The 17,315-nt window shown below is 37.3% G+C and overlaps 2 protein-coding genes and 1 pseudogene across 3 annotated transcripts in view; 1 reads left to right on the top strand and 2 right to left on the bottom strand.

Moving 5' to 3' along the window:
- LOC127446102 (sodium- and chloride-dependent GABA transporter 2-like) overlaps positions 1–17,315 on the top strand; it is a 498,776-nt pseudogene that overhangs the window by 396,059 nt on the left and 85,402 nt on the right.
- On the bottom strand, positions 230–13,313 carry LOC127446084 (uncharacterized). Its single transcript, XM_051706731.1, has 10 exons — positions 13,177–13,313; positions 4,751–12,227; positions 4,220–4,299; positions 3,815–3,978; positions 3,613–3,729; positions 2,481–2,562; positions 2,284–2,398; positions 2,008–2,106; positions 764–840; positions 230–662 (listed from the first exon to the last, which is right to left on the bottom strand). Exons 2-10 carry the CDS (start codon positions 12,209–12,211, stop codon positions 578–580), a joined length of 8,280 nt encoding a protein of 2,759 aa, XP_051562691.1. The 5' UTR covers positions 12,212–12,227; positions 13,177–13,313; the 3' UTR covers positions 230–577.
- The window catches only part of LOC127446112 (serine/arginine-rich splicing factor 3-like), an 11,918-nt gene continuing 9,794 nt past the window's right edge, over positions 15,192–17,315 (bottom strand). For both annotated transcript variants that reach the window (XM_051706779.1, XM_051706778.1), the window contains exons 5-7: positions 16,447–16,485; positions 15,904–15,990; positions 15,192–15,806 (exon numbers count right to left, since the gene is read on the bottom strand). In XM_051706779.1, the coding sequence (XP_051562739.1) occupies positions 15,779–15,806; positions 15,904–15,990; positions 16,447–16,485 (154 nt within the window). In that variant the 3' untranslated portion in view covers positions 15,192–15,778. The remainder of the gene's footprint in view (positions 15,807–15,903; positions 15,991–16,446; positions 16,486–17,315) is intronic.

Genomic DNA, 17,315 nt, shown 5'->3' with positions numbered 1-17,315 from the left:
TATGTGTGTGTATGTCATTAGCTATAGTTTGAATATAAAATTTGTCCCAAAAGCAAGCAAATTCTGACAAAACCCTCCTTTGGGGACATTCAGGGACATCCTCATTTGGTAAAACCATTTATATACATTTATAAATTAGCTATACTCAAGGGTTGGGGTTTGTCTAGTAATTATAATTAACTTTATATAAAAACAATAGAGGTCTATGGTATGTCTTCATTTAGATGTGTGTGTGTGTGTGTGTGTGTGTGTGTGTGTGTGTGTGTGTGTGTGTGTGTGGGCATGTTTAAGTGGTTTACGAGGACAATTTTTTAGGTTACAAACTGGTAATTACAAGGGATTATGCTATAAATGTGGTTTATGAGGACATTTCTAGTGTCTCCATAATTTAAATCACTTAAAAAACATACTGAACTGTTTTATTGAAAATGTAAAAATGCAGAAAGTTTTTTGTGAGGGTTAGGTTTAGGGGTAGGGTTAGGGTTAGGGGATAGAATCTATAGATTGTACAGTATAAAAATCATTATGTCTATGGAGAGTCCTCATAATGATAGTGTGTGCGTGCGTGCGTGTGTGTTCAACAGCAACTAGACTTCTGTGGTTGCTCTCTTTTCAATGTCGTGTGTTCCTGCTTCTTCTGTCTCTTCCGCTGCACTAACAACCTAGGAGTAATGAGAAATTAGTCATTATGCATGGAGAGAAAAACACATATTGGGCAAGTAATTATACATTTGTGATGGGTTTTGTTTGCTCTGAGTCTTACTGAGTGAGAGTCCTCATGGATTCTGAAACATTATCCCCAGTTGAAGCACTGCACTCCATGAAATTAATGTTATACTCCTAATAAAGCAACAAACATAACCAACTTTTTAAAATACATTTTATATATATACATACATATATATATATATATAAAAGACAGCTTGTTGGGCTACTATAATATAAGGTGAATACAATGAAGAGATGATCCGCACTCCGATAGTAAACGATTAATGTTTTTATTCCATGTCTTGTAAAAGGGAAATAGACACAGACATTTCGCTGCACAGGTGTGTAAACAATCAACATATTCACCCTCTTTTTATATACAAACCACATCTCTTTAGATTCATCCCATTACACATTGAGGAAGACCTGTGCGGCGAAACGTCTGTGTCTATTTCCCCTTTACAAGACATGGAATAAAAACATTAATCGTTTACTATCGGAGTGGGGATCATCTCTTCATTGTATTACGAAAGCTAAAAAGATCGACGCACCCAAAAAATACAAAGACAATATAAAACGATTGAGCTCTGTGTAAAAATAACTTTGTTGCACTTTAATATAAACACATTTTAATTATACATAAACACAAGCAAAAGGTAATAATTAAACAGCACCTATTATGGTTTTTCAAATATTACCTTTCATGTAGTGTGTTATATAGCTGTTTCAAAAAAGTCTGCAAAGTTTCAAAAATCAAAGTGCACGACAAAATGGAGTTATTGACTCTCAAAAGAAAGAACCGATTCTGAGTGAGTCGTTAGTAATTCCAGACTTACTTCCTGTACTAACCTACATAATTTGGTAACAAAAACCCCACCTCTGCTCTTCATTGGCTGCTCGCGAACAGCTTTGACCCACCCTCAAACACTACACTAAGCTGTAGACCAATCATAACAGACTGAGACATCTGACCAATCAGAGCAGAGTAGGCTCTCTGAAAGGAGGAGTTTAGAATGAATCCTTTAGAACGGATCATTGGAGTCGTCGTTTTTGACACTGGGGAAAAAAAGGTAATGCTGCAATTTAAATTATGAGCAAATTAAAGTGTTGGCCTTGGATGCATGTAAATCTATTGTATGAGACCTTTAAAACAAAATTTGGCACGTTTAAAAACCATAATAGGTGTTCTTTAATGTGAAAGCTCATGTGCGATATTTGGAATGAGTCATATACATTTGACACATTCCTGATGCTCTCTGGTTTTATATATATATATATGGGGTCACAATGTAATCTTACTCTGGCCAGATCCTCCCCTTCTTGAATCTGGATTTTACGCTCAACACAGTCATTCTTGTTCCCAAGCAACATCATGATGACATTGTCAGGAGCCCTTTCCTGTGTGACAGTGCCATAATTCATAAGTAATACAACACAAGGAAGGAAATACAGAGATAACAGTAATTTTGATATGAGTCATTAACAACTTATATAATGCAATATTACATTTCTGATTGTGCATTAGGAAGTTTACATAAATGCAAGGGAAAATTAAGAAACAAAAACATTAGCTACCTGAACTTTGGAGATCCAGTCTCTTATAGAAATAAAGCTATTAGGAGATGTGATTTCGTACATGAGCAGAAGCCCGTCGGCCTTGTGGAACACTTGTGTGGTGATGCTGTGAAACCTTAAAAATATTTATTTTTAGTTAATACACACACCAAGAAACCTCTTTCTTGACTATGTTTTGTTTTGTTATGATGTCTTACCTCTCTTGACCTGCTGTGTCCCATATGTACAGTTTAACAAATCTGTCATGCAGCTCAACAGTCTGTACACACGTGTCAACACCTGGGTGTAACAAACACAGGATATTAACACTTTATGATACCCATTATGTTTCCCACTATATTTTTCCCATCACTTTTTTTTACATAATATATCTCCAATAAAAATGCAGTATTGAAAATAAATGGGGGAATTTGCAATATGGCGGAAAGTAAAACGGAAAGTAATTTTGTTTTTAAATATACATTTCCTGTTATAAAATTCATGTTTTAATATGAAACTATATTTATATAATATTATACTTAATTTATATAATATTATAATTATAATATTTATAATTGAAATAAACTGGGGTACATGAGTAAATGGTTATCATTTATCCTTTAATATTGTTCTTAAAAGACTAGCTCATCCTCAGTCAGAGCCAATGCTGTATTCTTTCTTGCCAATTTTTTATTTATTTCTTCTGAACAGAAGAAATGTAAATCATAACGTGTTAATCATGCACAGGGCTGTAGCTAGTGGGGTGAAATGTTGTAACGATTCTAGGGGCCCCAAGGTCCAGGGGGTCCCACAACAAATTAAAAACTGTATTTTTTGAATAGGTAAGGGGCCCAGAGCAATATACAGTCAGGTATTCCTTACTATGGCCCTAATCATGTATAAATAGAATAATAATATTATTAATACTTTGAAATAAATAAAAACAATTTAAAAGCAAAATTGATGCCATTATCCATAAAAATCCCAACAAGGAAATACATTAATGCAATTCCATTGTAGTTTAGAAGTGCCATATGGCAAGCAACGTTTATATTTACAACATCATCTATTTCACTTATCACTTCAGCATGTGTATTCCCTGCAAGGATGATCCCAGAAAAAAAAAACTGTTTTGATAAGGAAATCTTGTGGCTTAAAAGCAGAATATTATTGATTACATGAAAGACTGCCCTTTTAATTCTAACCATGCAATGTTGTAGTTTTCTTTTTCTTTTAAATAGCAAGAAAGTGAAGTAAAATATGTTGTCATATGGCAACACACGTATCAAGATGCTTTATGTGCAATTTTTTCAAAAAACTAGACTGCCTCTTCTCGTCTGCAAGACTCACCAATTGTAGAGCGGTAATCTGGACTGAACTGTCCTTCATTGAAGCGTCTTATAAAGGAAGTTTTCCCCACACAGCTGTTTCCCACAATGACCACATTAAACTGAGCTATTTCAGTATCTGAAAGTATGTAACAGAGTTCGTGTTGATATAAGTGTTAGAAATGTGACTTTAATAATTAATCTACAGACCAATGTTTAATTACCTTGCTCAATGCTCTTCTTTAAAAGTGTTGTCTGTCTACTTCCAGGGCTTTTATCATGCTGTCCTGCTTTTATGATTTGGTCCAAAGAAACTAGACAAGCACCAGTGCCTTCCTGTGTAGATACAGCCTTGTCTTTTGGAAGAGATTTTGCAGCTTCTTCATTTCTGGAGCACAAAAACCAAAAATGTAAAAATCTGTTTTTTTTTTTCTTTGTTAATTATTTTACTTACAATTATTTTCATATAAAATCTGAAGAGTGTCTGGGTTTTTATACTATAAATTTAAACCACATAAAGCCAAAATCATGGAAAGTTATATTACATTTGTACTGTAGTACTCCTGTTATGTCTGTCTATGGAAAGGAGAGACATAGACAACCAAATCTTGTACATATCTCTGCCATACCTGGCTTCCATGTTGCTATGCTCAGAGTCAGATTGGAAAATTGGTTGATCTGGTCGTAAGCTGCGACAGGGATCACAAACCTGAACAAAACAAAAGTTAATCAGTATCTATTAAGCAACTTTGGTAAATTAGAGTAATGTGGGACATTGGTTAATAGCAGGGTTGCCCACTGTCCCGTATTAGCTGGAACATCCTGTATTTTGGCCGAAATGAAGACATCCTGTTTGGAACGCTTATTGTCCCATATTTTAGTGGCAAAGCAATCAAGGAGGACCATTGACTGTTTCAGACACCCCAACCTCCCACACCCACCTGGTTGGAAGGCAAAATGCTCAAGCGCTCAAAAGTTTCTTGTATTCACAAGGTGAAAAATTGGCAAACCAAGGTAATAGTCTCTGATGTGCTTCCTTATCAGTTTATTGCAAAAATACATAACATTTCCCAGATTACCATCTTTTATAGAAGATGGAACCAAAGCATAAAATCTAAGGTTGATTTCTAAAACAAAGAGCCAAAGAATGATACACTTACCGTCAAGTCATCTCTGGGCAGATTGTCCTTGACCTCAGATCTGTGTGGTTTATCTTCTCCCTCTTCAAATTCATTCCCGCTTTCAGAAGTGGCCAGCCCACCAAGGTCTCTGTTGCCCTTATTAGCACGCCTGGACCCAAATTTCCTTTTGGCTGATGGTGAAGTCCTTTCTTGGACAATAGGGTTACCACTCTCTTCTAGCTGAGAGCTACTTGTGAGTGCACTGGGTACACCAAGATATTCTTTACTCCCCTTGTTTTCTGTAATATTAGGTTCCTCAGCTGCTTCAAGGTCCTTCCTAAGAGCAATTCTTAATTGTTTACTTGTCTCTAAGTTCTCTGCAATTTTCTTATCCTCTTCTTCATCATCCCCCTTCTCTATTTTGAGCAGTTGTCTGGGATTCTTGCGAGTTGAACCCATTTTTCTTCGTCTTCCTGGTGAGATGGGTTCAGTGTTAGTTTTAGAGCTTTGGAGAGATGAGCCTTGGCCTTTGCCATCTTGTGGTTGTGAGTTTTCTGTCATACTGACTGGATAAGATGTTTCATTTGGAGTGTTTACCAAGTCACTTGAGTTTGGATCATTAATGATCAATTCATAGTCAAGATTTAGTGGACTTTGAGAGGTTTTATTCAACATGCTCTCTATCTCACTGAGAAGTGAACCCTCTGACTTATCAAGGATATCAGGAATTGTTTGTTCTCCTACTGCTTTTCCTACTATGTTCATTCCACATGCTATGTCCTCAGATGCTAAGACTGGATCCTCTTTTGGTGTAAACTGTATCTGCGGATGTGTGCCCAAAATTTCCTCATATCCTTCTCTCTTACCCTCTCTTTTTTCTCCTCTGAGATTTTTGCGAGTCGAGCCCATCTTCCTTCTTTTCTCACTGTTAATGGTTTCAGACTGGGGATGTTTTGACATTGTCAGCTGATTATCACAAATTTGGAAGGTATTTCTTTCAACTGCACCTGTTTGACAGTTCTCTGATTTATCCAGTTTTTCAGGCCCCATTGATTCACTTAGGTCAGAATGATTCTGATAATCCTTTTCATCTTCTTTCAAATCAGTTGTACTTACTAATATTTCGGATTCAGGATCTATAATATTGAATGCCTCTGATGACACATCCTTGGACTGACTATTTATGAATTTATATGGTTTTTCAGATGATACAACAGAGAAATCATCCACATACACTCTATTTTCCTCTGGTTTCTTCTCACTTTGTCTATCTTCTGCTGTACCAGCCTCTTCAGTACATTCAAGATGCTCTTTTTCCAGTTCTTCTTGGTCGTTTATCATTTTACTTTGCAGTACTCGAGGATTTCTCCGAGTTGAGCCCATCTTTCTCTTCTTTCCTTGGGTAGCAGATATTCTATTTTCATCATCCTGAGTGCTTTTTAATTCCTTTGATGGAACAAGATGGCAGGTGCTTTCAGTTTCTGGTTCTTTATAAGCATGCTGGTCAAAGTAATCTTCAGAAATGGTCTGATGAGTATCTTCAGGACTAAGCGTCAAGACACATTTGTGTTCTGTCCCCTCATAGAGATTGATTGTCTTTGTCTCAATCACAGTACATGTTGTGAAAGCTTGACTATTAGTCTCATTTTCAGTATTCTTGGGTCCCTTTTCTTGACTTACTACTGAAACTTCATTCACTTCGTCCTCTGTTTTGAAAAATATTTTTGAAGTAGCTGCTGGATGAATGGCCCAATCAATGTATCTGTTAACCTCTCCGAACTCTTCTCTTCTCTGTGTATCTTCATTAAATTTAATTTCACTTTCTCCTTCACTGGTTGCTAAGTTTGGTTCTGTGTCCCGCTCCTTTGCTGCCCCATCTCTATCCTTTTCTTTGGATTCATCTTCTTCTTTACTCTGTCCTTTGTTTCCTCTGAGTATCTTACAGGTTGGCCCCATTTTTTGCTTTTGAACAACTGGATGTAAATTTGATTGCACATCCCCTCTGTGAGACTCTTCAGGCATGATCCTTGTGATTTCAATTTGTTTAGCAATTGTGTCAGTCTCTCTCGAATCTACTGTTACAACATCTTCCAAAGGGAGATCTGAAACATTCTCAGCAGTAACATAAGAAGCACATTCAGATATTTTCAATGATTCCAGGTTATTATTAGAATTTGGATCGTTTTGCTCCTCTACTGATACTTCATTTTGATCTGGATTTTCAGTCTGTCCATCTGGTTTGCTATCATCATGCTGAATGTCATGGGATTCTTTGTCAAAAGATAAACTAAACTGTTGCTGGTGTAAATTAGATTCTTGGAGAGTAAATATTTCCTCTGTCTTTGTGGCCCTGTCAATCTCTTTTTCTTCTTTAACATCACGCTCATTTTCCATTCTTTTCCCTCTCTGAGTTTTCCGAGTTGATCCTATTTTTCTCTTCTGCAAGGTTCTGTTGGATGCTGCATGCATTTTGCTATCCTTTGTTTGAGGTGCACAACTGTCAAGCATAACAACATGCTCAGATGATGCATGAATTTTAGCTTCCTCCATTAGCAGAGCATCAGCCAAGACAGGATCAAAACGGCTTACATAAGCAGGATTGTCTCTGACAAAATCCACCGTTCCTTCTTGGTCCTCTGGTAATTGTGGGCAAGCATTATCCTGTGGTGCATTAATTTGTGTTTTAGATATGTTTAATGAAGATCTTTGTTCTTGTTCTAAAATAATCTCTCTAAACCACTCCTCATTTCCAGTTGAATCATTACATGGTTCTGTCTTTGTGGTCTTTCCATTTTCTCTTTTATTATCTGTTACTTCCATCATATTGTGATCTATCTTTTTATCCTGATCTAGAATTTCTGAATGTTGATATTCCTCATCTGCCACTCCTTCCTTATCTCCATCCCTTTCCTTGGATTCTTCTCCACCCTTCATTTTTTGCTTGTGAGCAATCGGATACAATTTTGAGTGTACCTCCTGTCTGTGAGAATCTTTAGGAATGAGGCTGATTTCAGTTTTCTCAGGAACTGTGTCTGCTTCTCCTGAACCTACATTGGCAACATCTCTCAAGAGAAGACCAGAATCAGTCACAGGTGAAACATTCTCAACATTTTCAGATACTTTAAATGCTTCCAGGTTTGCATAATGAGAAGTATAATTTTGAAGAAAATCTGATTCAATAGTCATATTGCTCTTTACTGTAATTATATCTCCAATAACTTCATCGTCTTTGACAAGAACACAATCATCATGGGTGTTCTCTTCTGTTCTTTCTCCTTCATTGGTTGTTGAGTCAACATTTATTGTCTGTGTTTGAATTTCTAAGTGTGGTTTTGTGTCTCCTCCTAACGGCACTCCTCCAACATCTCCAGCATTTTCTAGGGTATCTGAGTGAAATTCTGTGTGGGTTTGTGCTTCTATTATGACATTGATACTCACTGCAGTGGATTCCTCAAAATCTGAACTACCTAATGATGGCATGAGAGCAGACACAACCCCTCCAACAGGGCCAGTATTATTCTCAACACTGATTTCCCTCTCCTTTTCTGTAGTTCCATCTTTTGTCTCGGATGTTCTTAATGTAGATTCATCTGCACTGTGCTGATTCTCCAAACTGAAGATTTCTTCCTCTGCATTGATCATACCTTCACTGTTAAGTCTCTCATCTTCATCATGATGTTCTTTTCCCTTTCTTTGGCCTTTGTTCCCTCTGAGAGGTCTACGAGTTGAGCCCATTTTTCGCTTGTGAGCAGTCGGATCCAATTTTGAGTGTACCTCCTGTCTGTGTGAATCTTCAGGAATGAGGCTGATTTCAGGAATTGTGGCTGCTTCTCCTGAACCTACAGTGGCAACATCTCTGAAGAGAAGACCAGAATCAGTCACAGTAGAAACATTCTCACCATTTTCAGATACTTTAAATGCTTCCAGGTTTGCATCATAAGAAGTATAATTTTGAAGAAAATCTGATTCAATAGTTATATTTCTCTTTACTGTAATTATATCTCCAATAACTTCAACTGATTTGACAAGAACACTAACATCATGGGTGATCTCTTCTCTTTCTCCTTCATTCCTTGTTGAGTCAACAGTAATGTTCTGTGTTTGATTTTCAAAGTGTGGTTCTGTGTCTCCCCCTACTGGCACTCCTACATCTCCAGCATTTTCAAGAGACTCTGCATGAAATTCTGTTATGGTTTTTGATTCTATTTTGTCACTGATACTCACTGCAGTAGATTCCTCAGACACTAAATCTGAACTACTTAATGACTGCATAAAAGTAGAGTCAAATCCTTCAGAAGGACCAGCATCATTCTCCACACCTATATCCTTCTGTTTTTTTGCTCCATATTCTGTCTTTGATGTTCTTAATATAGATTGAACTGGACTGGGTTCTTTCTCCAAACTGAGGATTTCTTCCTCTACATTCATCATACCTTCACTGTTAAGTGTCTGTTTTCCCATGTTTGTATAATTTTGCTCTTCTGTTGATACTTCGTTTTTCTCTGGATTTTCTGTTTTTAAATCTGATGTGCTATCATTTCCCTCAGTGTTTACATTGGTTAGATGTTTTGACATATCTAATATTGGGGCAGGTGCTTCATCCATCTCCTCATACCTTTCTGTTTCCTTGAAGTCTAGACTCTTTAGGTCTTTGTCACTTCTCTCATCCTCTCGATCAAACGCTGCACACTCTGATTTTGCCCTGAGAAGTATCTCTTTCTCTTCACTTTCCTCATACACACCTTCATCTCTTTGGATAACATCATGGCCTTCTTTACCAGGAGATAAACTGTAGAGTTTTTGGTGTAGGTGAGATCCTGTAACTTCTTCAAGAGTAAATATTTCCTCTGACACATCATCAATTGCAGTATTCTCAGTTTCTCCCTCTTTCTTTTCACCAACATCCATCTCAATTTCCAATTTCTTCTCAGCATCATTCTGTGGTGAACCACTTTGTGTTTGGTATACATTTAATGAGGTTTCCAACATTAGCAGTGCATCAGACATGACAAAATCAGCATGACTTACAAAGGCAGGATTGTCTCTTACAAAATGTGTTGTTCTTTGTTGGTCCTCTGGTAAGTGTGGGCCAGCATCATGCTGTAGTGCACCACTTTGTGTTTGAGATATATTTGAAGAAGGCTTTTGCTCTTGTTTTAGAGTAGTCTCTATATGCCACATCTCTTTTTTAGCGGAATTTTCACATGATTCCTGATTTGAAATGATAACTCTTTCTGTGGTCGTTCCCCCCTCATCTTCATTATCTCTTTCTTTCACAGTTTTTTCCATCATATTGTGATCTATCACATCATCCCAGTCGATCATCTCAAATGTATCATCTGTTTTAGATCCTGTTTCAGTAACCATACTCTCATTTTCTCCTGTTGCCGAAGTTTGGGGACATACACCTTTTTTCTTGTAATCATGCAACATCTTCACCATTGAAGAGTGACTCTCTCTGTCACTCATATAATCCCCTTCCAAGGTATTAACATTGGCATCGGCTAACTCCAAAGTCACATCACTGTTTACTGAAACTGTAGCTCCAATAAGCTTAACTTCTCTGGATGAAACACTATCATCACAGATGTTCCCTTCTTGTTTCTTATCAACATAAATCTCTTGACCTTCTTCAACAGGGCTGCCAAAATTCGCAGGTGATGCTTCATTGTTTACTGTAGACTCAGGAGACTGAGAGCAAACAGGTGATTGAGAACAAACAATAGTTTCTGCCTTGGCATCACATGAGAATTGACTTCCCTCTGAAAACTGAGATGACCCTAACTTCCTCCTTTGTTTTGAAGTGCTTGATCCTGTAAAAGTCTCTTTCTTTGCAAACTCTGAAGTGTATGGGCCTGTATTACTCATCTCAAGTGGTGTATCTGTTGCTGTGGGTTCAGCATGGATAATATCTAACTCAAGCTTATCAGAACTTCTGCTTCCTCCTGTCGTAAGTACATCAGTAGAAAGATCACAGTTATTATCTGTTGTAGTACTATGATGTTGTCTGGGTGCTGAAGAAGATTCCTCATCATTAAACACAAGTTCCTCAGATACTGTATCCTGTTTTGATGATAAAGTCATTATTGGATAATTTCTAGATGGTTCCTCTTTCTGCTTTAGAACCTCCTCAGTCTCTCCCATGTTTACTGCTCTAAACTCTTCAGATGTGTTTTTGTCGCTTCTTGGATCAGGTTCATTATGGTTCCAGTCAGTAAAATTACATCCTACTTCTTTGAAATCTGTGTTTAGCACATGGTCGTCTGACCTAGAAAGGGATGATGTTGTGATAGTCACATTCTGACAAGCATCAAAATCCTTAGAGTGGTTGCTTGCATCTGAACCAATCTTAGATTTCAAATTTTCATTGAGTAAAGGGGTTCCGTCGTGGCTAGAGGTTTCAGGTAGGGGCTTTGCTGGATCACCAACAGGAAAAGCAACTGACTGTTTTTTGGTTTCAGTTCCAGCTGAAACACCAGGTTCTTTAGCGCTCTCAAACAAGAAAGATTGATTTGAAATAAAAGCTAATTCTGTGTGGGAAGATGTATCTGTAGTACTGTCCGTTCTTACCACATCATCCCACGTTTGCATCATCTCTCCTGACAAGTTGAACTCTGCACGTACTTCTGCTTTCTCAACCCTCTCTGTACTACTTGAATGTTCTAGTACCTCTACATTTTTTCTGTTTCCTTCTCCTCTGTTTCCCCCAAGAGGCCTGCGAGTTGAGCCCATTTTTCTTTTTTGTCCAGTGGTGCTAGCTAAAGGGGTTTGCTCCCGGAGCAACAGATTACTTTCAGTTAATGTGACCGCACTGGAGTGGACAGAAAGCCCCATCTCCCTTTCACCTTCATATGAGGAAAGATCCTTAGTATGACTATGAGAGGTTATTTCTAGATGTTGGATTGCATCGTTTTCGTTATCTTTTGAAGTCATAACCTCAATGTGAGCTGTCTTGAGCTCCCCTCCCAATCCGGAACTCTTAGTCTTTTGGGATAGATTAGAAGGAAAATTCCATGACCTTGATTGCTCATGAATATTACTCTGATCTTCTATGGCTGATGTGATTGGTTCAGCTAGTTGCTCTTCACTTAACTCTTCAGAGGTCCTCATCTCATCAACAGCTTCACATTCTAGTTTTCTCTCAACTTTAAACCCACCAGTACTCTTGCGAGTTGATCCCATTTTTCTTTTCCTTTCAGGCAGTTCGGTCTCCACGATTGCATCCTTGTAACTCTGTGAGCTTGCATGTGGAGAACATTCAAAGGAGGAAATTTGCTGAACAATGCTCGAGCTTGACAAATGATCAAATTGGACATGTGAAGCAGTATCACCTGATTGGTTACCAGTAGTGGTGTGAGATTCATACTGTCCATCTTCACATTCTGCAATTTGTGGAATTCCATCATCGTTGTCTTTCTCCTCGTTATTTCTGATAAGACCTCTAGGGCCTCGTCGAGATGAACCGAGCCTCTGACTCTTCTTAGGTTTTCTGCCTGACATGGCTGTTCATATGTGGCTATGGTGAGACAAACAAGTCAGTTCTAAAAATCGTTGACATTGTTATAAGAACATGATTAAAAAGGAAACCACAGAGCATTAGGTATGTGTCAGATGAATATGACTCATTCCGCATGTTACGCATTAGCTTTCACATTAATGATTACCTTTTGCTTATGATCATGTATGATGGAAATGCTTATATTATAGTGCCGTAGCAAGCTGTCATGTCAAGAGTTAGTGTTCCTTTTGATTTTCTGTATAACTAATATGTCTTTCTATCCAAAACAACAATGTAACATTAGTCACAATCGTCATGATACTTCACACTAACCATCACACTTATCATTTGCGAACATTTTCCAGCAATCATATAATGGCAGTTCTTAAAGAAATCTCTCATGCACCCAAAGTCCATGATTTGACAATCATTTTACATTGATATAGTCACATTTTAACTATAGATAAGCCTATACCTGATAAAGCAACACATCTCATGTGCAATTATGCAATTCTGTGCAACTATTTTGGTTGTGGTTTGCTGTACCATTTCTGGCTTGTGCAAGTATTTACATTTGCCTCATAAAAATAATTTAGATTCCTCTGATGCATTTCACTTTAAGTGGAAATGAGATTGTTCCATCTCAAAAAAAGAAACACTCCTCACACTATTGCTATACAGTACATGTTGATATTAACAAAACCTGGATGGATTAGGATTGTTTCATGACATCATCAAAGAAAAATCCCCAAATGAGCATTCATAAGTCCACCAGTTGTCTACTCTCAAACGTACACAAAACTATGACATCAGAACATGATTTACCACGCAATCATAAATTAAATTCAAATCACTTTTTTGGAGCAGTCAAACCTCATTTATATGCAACACATTACATTTCTAAATGCACACTATGAGTAAATGTAATACATTCCCCTTAATAAGTACCATGATAAACTGATGTTACCTTCTTTTGACCCTTGAAAAATCCATCCACTTTGCAGTTTAGAGGGTTTAGACAGCAGAACTGCTTTGGGTGTCCGTGTTTTTTTTATTTGGTGCTGAGCTCAAGTAGCTTCCTTTTCACTGCTACCCTCAACTTCCTGTACTGTGTAAATGTGAACTATTAGTGTATCTTTCATGAAGAGAGCTGCTGACTGTTTTCCTGTGTAAACCACTCAGACACAGTGAAGGGCTTGTCCTTCAAAACTTTTAATGCACATTTAAGAGCATGCCTTAACTATTGGCATTATTTATTATTAATTATTAAGACTTCATGAGAACAGCAGTTTGTCCTCCGAAATGAGAATTTAATTCTACATTCAGTTCTCAATTTCTGAATTGTTCTAAAAGCATGTTGCACTTAAAGGGATAGTTCACCCAAAAATGAAAATCACTTATAATTTACTCACCCCCTCATGCCATCCAGATGTATATGCCTTCTGTTCTTCAGCAGAAAACATTTGAAGAAAAATATCTCAGCACAGTAGGTCCTTATAATGGATGTGGTTGGTAAACAGTTTTTTATGCTCCAAAAAGCACAGACAATCAGCATTAACGTCATCCGTATGACTCCAGTGGTTAAATTAATGTCTTATACAGCGATACGATCGCTTTTGGAGTGAAAAATATAAATATTTAAGTACTTTTTAATTGTTAATAATCGCTTCCGTTAAGCAGCAGTATGCGCATTCACGAGAGGGCTGAGGTCAAGTGGTCTCTCGTGTGACATATTGGCGTTGGCATGTTCACGTGTGAAGTGACACATGCACAACACACCCGGAAGAGCAGCGCTGTTTACAACTGAGTAGGAGGAACGCTGTACAGACTGAACACCGAAAACAAATTGAAGCAAATTTAAACAAAGATTTTGATATAAGAGAAGTGGAGATACAAGTTTTTGCACAGCCATATTTATTTGAACATGAATACTCTGACCAGGAGCACAGGAAGATGGAGGAGGCTGGACCAACAGCAGCACAAGCCTCCGAGACAGATAGCTCAGGACATGGTGGTGCACATGTAGGCAATGCCAACAGAGGTAGAAAGCATCTGCTGCAGTGAATGGAACGTTGCCATGCCATTGCTGGAAAGGCCACGTGACCTCTGCCCTCTTGTGAACGCGCATACTGCTGCTTACCAGACGCGATGATTTATAGTTAAAAAGTACTTAAATATTGATATTTTTCATAAAAGTGATCGTATCGCTTTTTAAGACATTCATTTAACCACTGGAGTCATATGGATGATGTTAATGCTGATTGTCAGTGCTTTTTGGAGCATCAAATATCGTGTTACCATCCACATGCATTATAAGGACCTACTGAGCGGAGAAATCTTTCTTCAAATGTGTTCTGCTGAAGAAAGGAAGTCACATACATCTGAGATGGCATGAGGGTGAATAAATGATGAAAATTTGTTTTTTTGGTTGAACCATCCCTTTAACAGCAGTTTGCTGGCTCTTAAGTATACATTTTAAAGCTTACTAATGTTATCCAATTAGATTTCGGTCTAGCAAAAACTACACTAAAAAATTCCACCTACTTTAACTTAAGTTTAATGGCTGCCTAAAAGTTAAGTAAAATCAACATGGCTTTACAAATCAATTCAACGTAATATTTTACATCTTGTCTTTTACTAAAATAAGCTGAAATGCCACATTCATTGACTTCACTTAAATTTTAGGTAGCAATTAAACTTAAAGTGTGTAACTTCTGTGCCACTGAACGGAACTGTCAAAATTTTGTTTTCAAACTTTCCTTCTGAACATGTCCTCCTACCATTGATCAAACCAGATACTCCTGCCTCCAACTCACACCATTGGTTGAGTTAAGGTTTTGTCAGGCTGAATGGATTGTTTAGCAACACAGAGACACAGTGTTACAGTTTAAGAAAATTAACTTATAAAAAAATGGTTAACTTAAAGTTGTCTCTGCAGATTAAACTGAAACAAGATAAAGTATTTAAACACTGAAAAAACACTTTAGCTTTAAGTTGTAGATTTTTTATTTTTTTCCAGTGAAAACATTTGCATTAAAATGATCTTTACTATATGATGCAAAAAAACAAACCACAAAAAGCTTCATATTATTCCCCTTTTTTAACTTCTGGACAAAAAAGCCACACAGTGAAATTAGCAGGGCATTTTTTTTTTAATGAAAGTAACATCTGAACATCTAATCTGTGTGCATTGTAGAGAAAATAAAAAATGAAACATACAGTGAAATTAGCAAGGAACTTTTTAATGGAAGTACAAACAAAAAGTATACAAAAATTGTTTTAACCGATCACCATCAAAGTCACGTATGAGTAATTTCATTCAGAGCTTTACTGCCCACAGATCATAAAATAAGAGTCCCGGCATTTTGGCAGCAGGAAGCCCATTAAGCACAGATATTTTAGGTAAAAAGGATACTCAGAATACTATGGGGAAATGACTTTAAAAAGACTTGAGGCAAATGGGTGGGGGGGGGGGGGGTACATCCATCATTCTTTCCCATCGTCCTGGTCTGTTGAAAAGGGGCACACACAGGCAGGTTTTCTCTAACAAAGCTGACCATGACCATCTCTCACTTCCGGCCATTTGATCTTGAACGACTGAAACAAACAAAAGACAAGTTACGTGAGCAACACTGTAAATACACTCCAGCTGTGCCATAATACATTTTAAAACTATAAACAAGTGTAAACTTACCTGCGTGATCTTGAGAAAGACCTTGCAGGTTTATAGATTCTTTCACGAGATAAAGACCTCTCTCTTCTCTTCTCTCTGGAAGGGGACCTATAAAAGCCATGTAAATAGGCATGAATGTAGATGTGTTATACTATCTTTTTAGAAATCAAGAGCCTGGTGTTAATTATGATAAAGACAAACGTCAGGGCTACAGAGTGGAATTATTATAGAAATAGCCATAAAATCAAGCCAAGTCAAGACTAAAACAAAAGCTCAATAACTTTCAATTAAGTAACTACATTTTTATATTTTCTGAAGAAAATGTGAGTGGAGGTTGCCAGAGAGCTGCTATGGTGTTTAGAAAAAACCCCAACACCCTAAGTGTGAGCAATAATAATAGCAAGCACCACTAATAACATATCATATAGACAATGCTTAATTAAAGGGTAACACAAGTTTGGCTCATCTTGAATTGTGGTGATAGCCTGTTATGGCTCACAGTTTCTGGTTGAGGGGTTCACAGTACTTCTGTAGAAGGGTTCACAAAACATCTATGAAACTCACCTGCTCCGACTACGGCTGAAGCTCTGCCTCCTGGGAGATCTAGGTGTAGAAGCAAGAGAAGATCTATAAGTCACAGGTCAATTTTCATGCATTTGCAATCTCATCTATTTGTGAAGGCCACACAAAAACAGCTAATACTGATTCTTGTATCTTTACTATTCAGTTTGAGTAAAGATACCATGTCACCATCGATGCTGGTCTTATGATGCCCATTATGAAAAAAGTTATCATTTGATTAAATAAGTCCATCTCATCACCTATCAGAGAGTGTTCCAGACTGAACTTCCATTCAGTAAACCTTCATGGTAAATGCACTGATCAAAAAGGTTTCAGTAGGACAACTACTGAAACACAGAGGTACATAAATGGGTATGGGAATAGTAAGGAATTTAACAGTTCCATTAATGATTCTTATTTGAGGAAATTTTAATGGAGTATTTATTGCATTTACTGCTCTCAGCAGTCTGTTGTGAAATGAGAATTTCAGATTTCAACAGAGCAGATATAATAAATGATAGATACAGTTGAAGTCAGAAGTTTAAATACACCTTAGCCAAATACATTTAAACTCAGTTTAATCATAGAAAACTTATCCTATCTTAGGTCAGTTAGGATCACTATTTTAAGAATGTGAAATATCAAAATAATAGTAGAGAGAATGATTTCAGCTTTTATCTATCACATTTCCAGTGGGTCAGAAGTTTACTTACACTTAGTTAGTATCTGGTAGCATTGCCCTTAAATTGTTTAACTTGGGTCAAACATTTTGGGTAGCCTTCCACAACCTTCTCACAATAAGTTGCTGGAAGTTTGGCCCATTCATCCAGACAGAACTGGTGTACCTGAGTCAGGTTTGTAGGCCTCCTTGC

Source organism: Myxocyprinus asiaticus, chromosome 9 (genome assembly GCF_019703515.2).
Source record: "Myxocyprinus asiaticus isolate MX2 ecotype Aquarium Trade chromosome 9, UBuf_Myxa_2, whole genome shotgun sequence".
NCBI lineage: Eukaryota > Metazoa > Chordata > Actinopteri > Cypriniformes > Catostomidae > Myxocyprinus > Myxocyprinus asiaticus.
The sequence above is the reverse complement of the archived record's forward strand: the minus strand, read 5'-3'. Positions and strand labels throughout refer to the sequence as shown.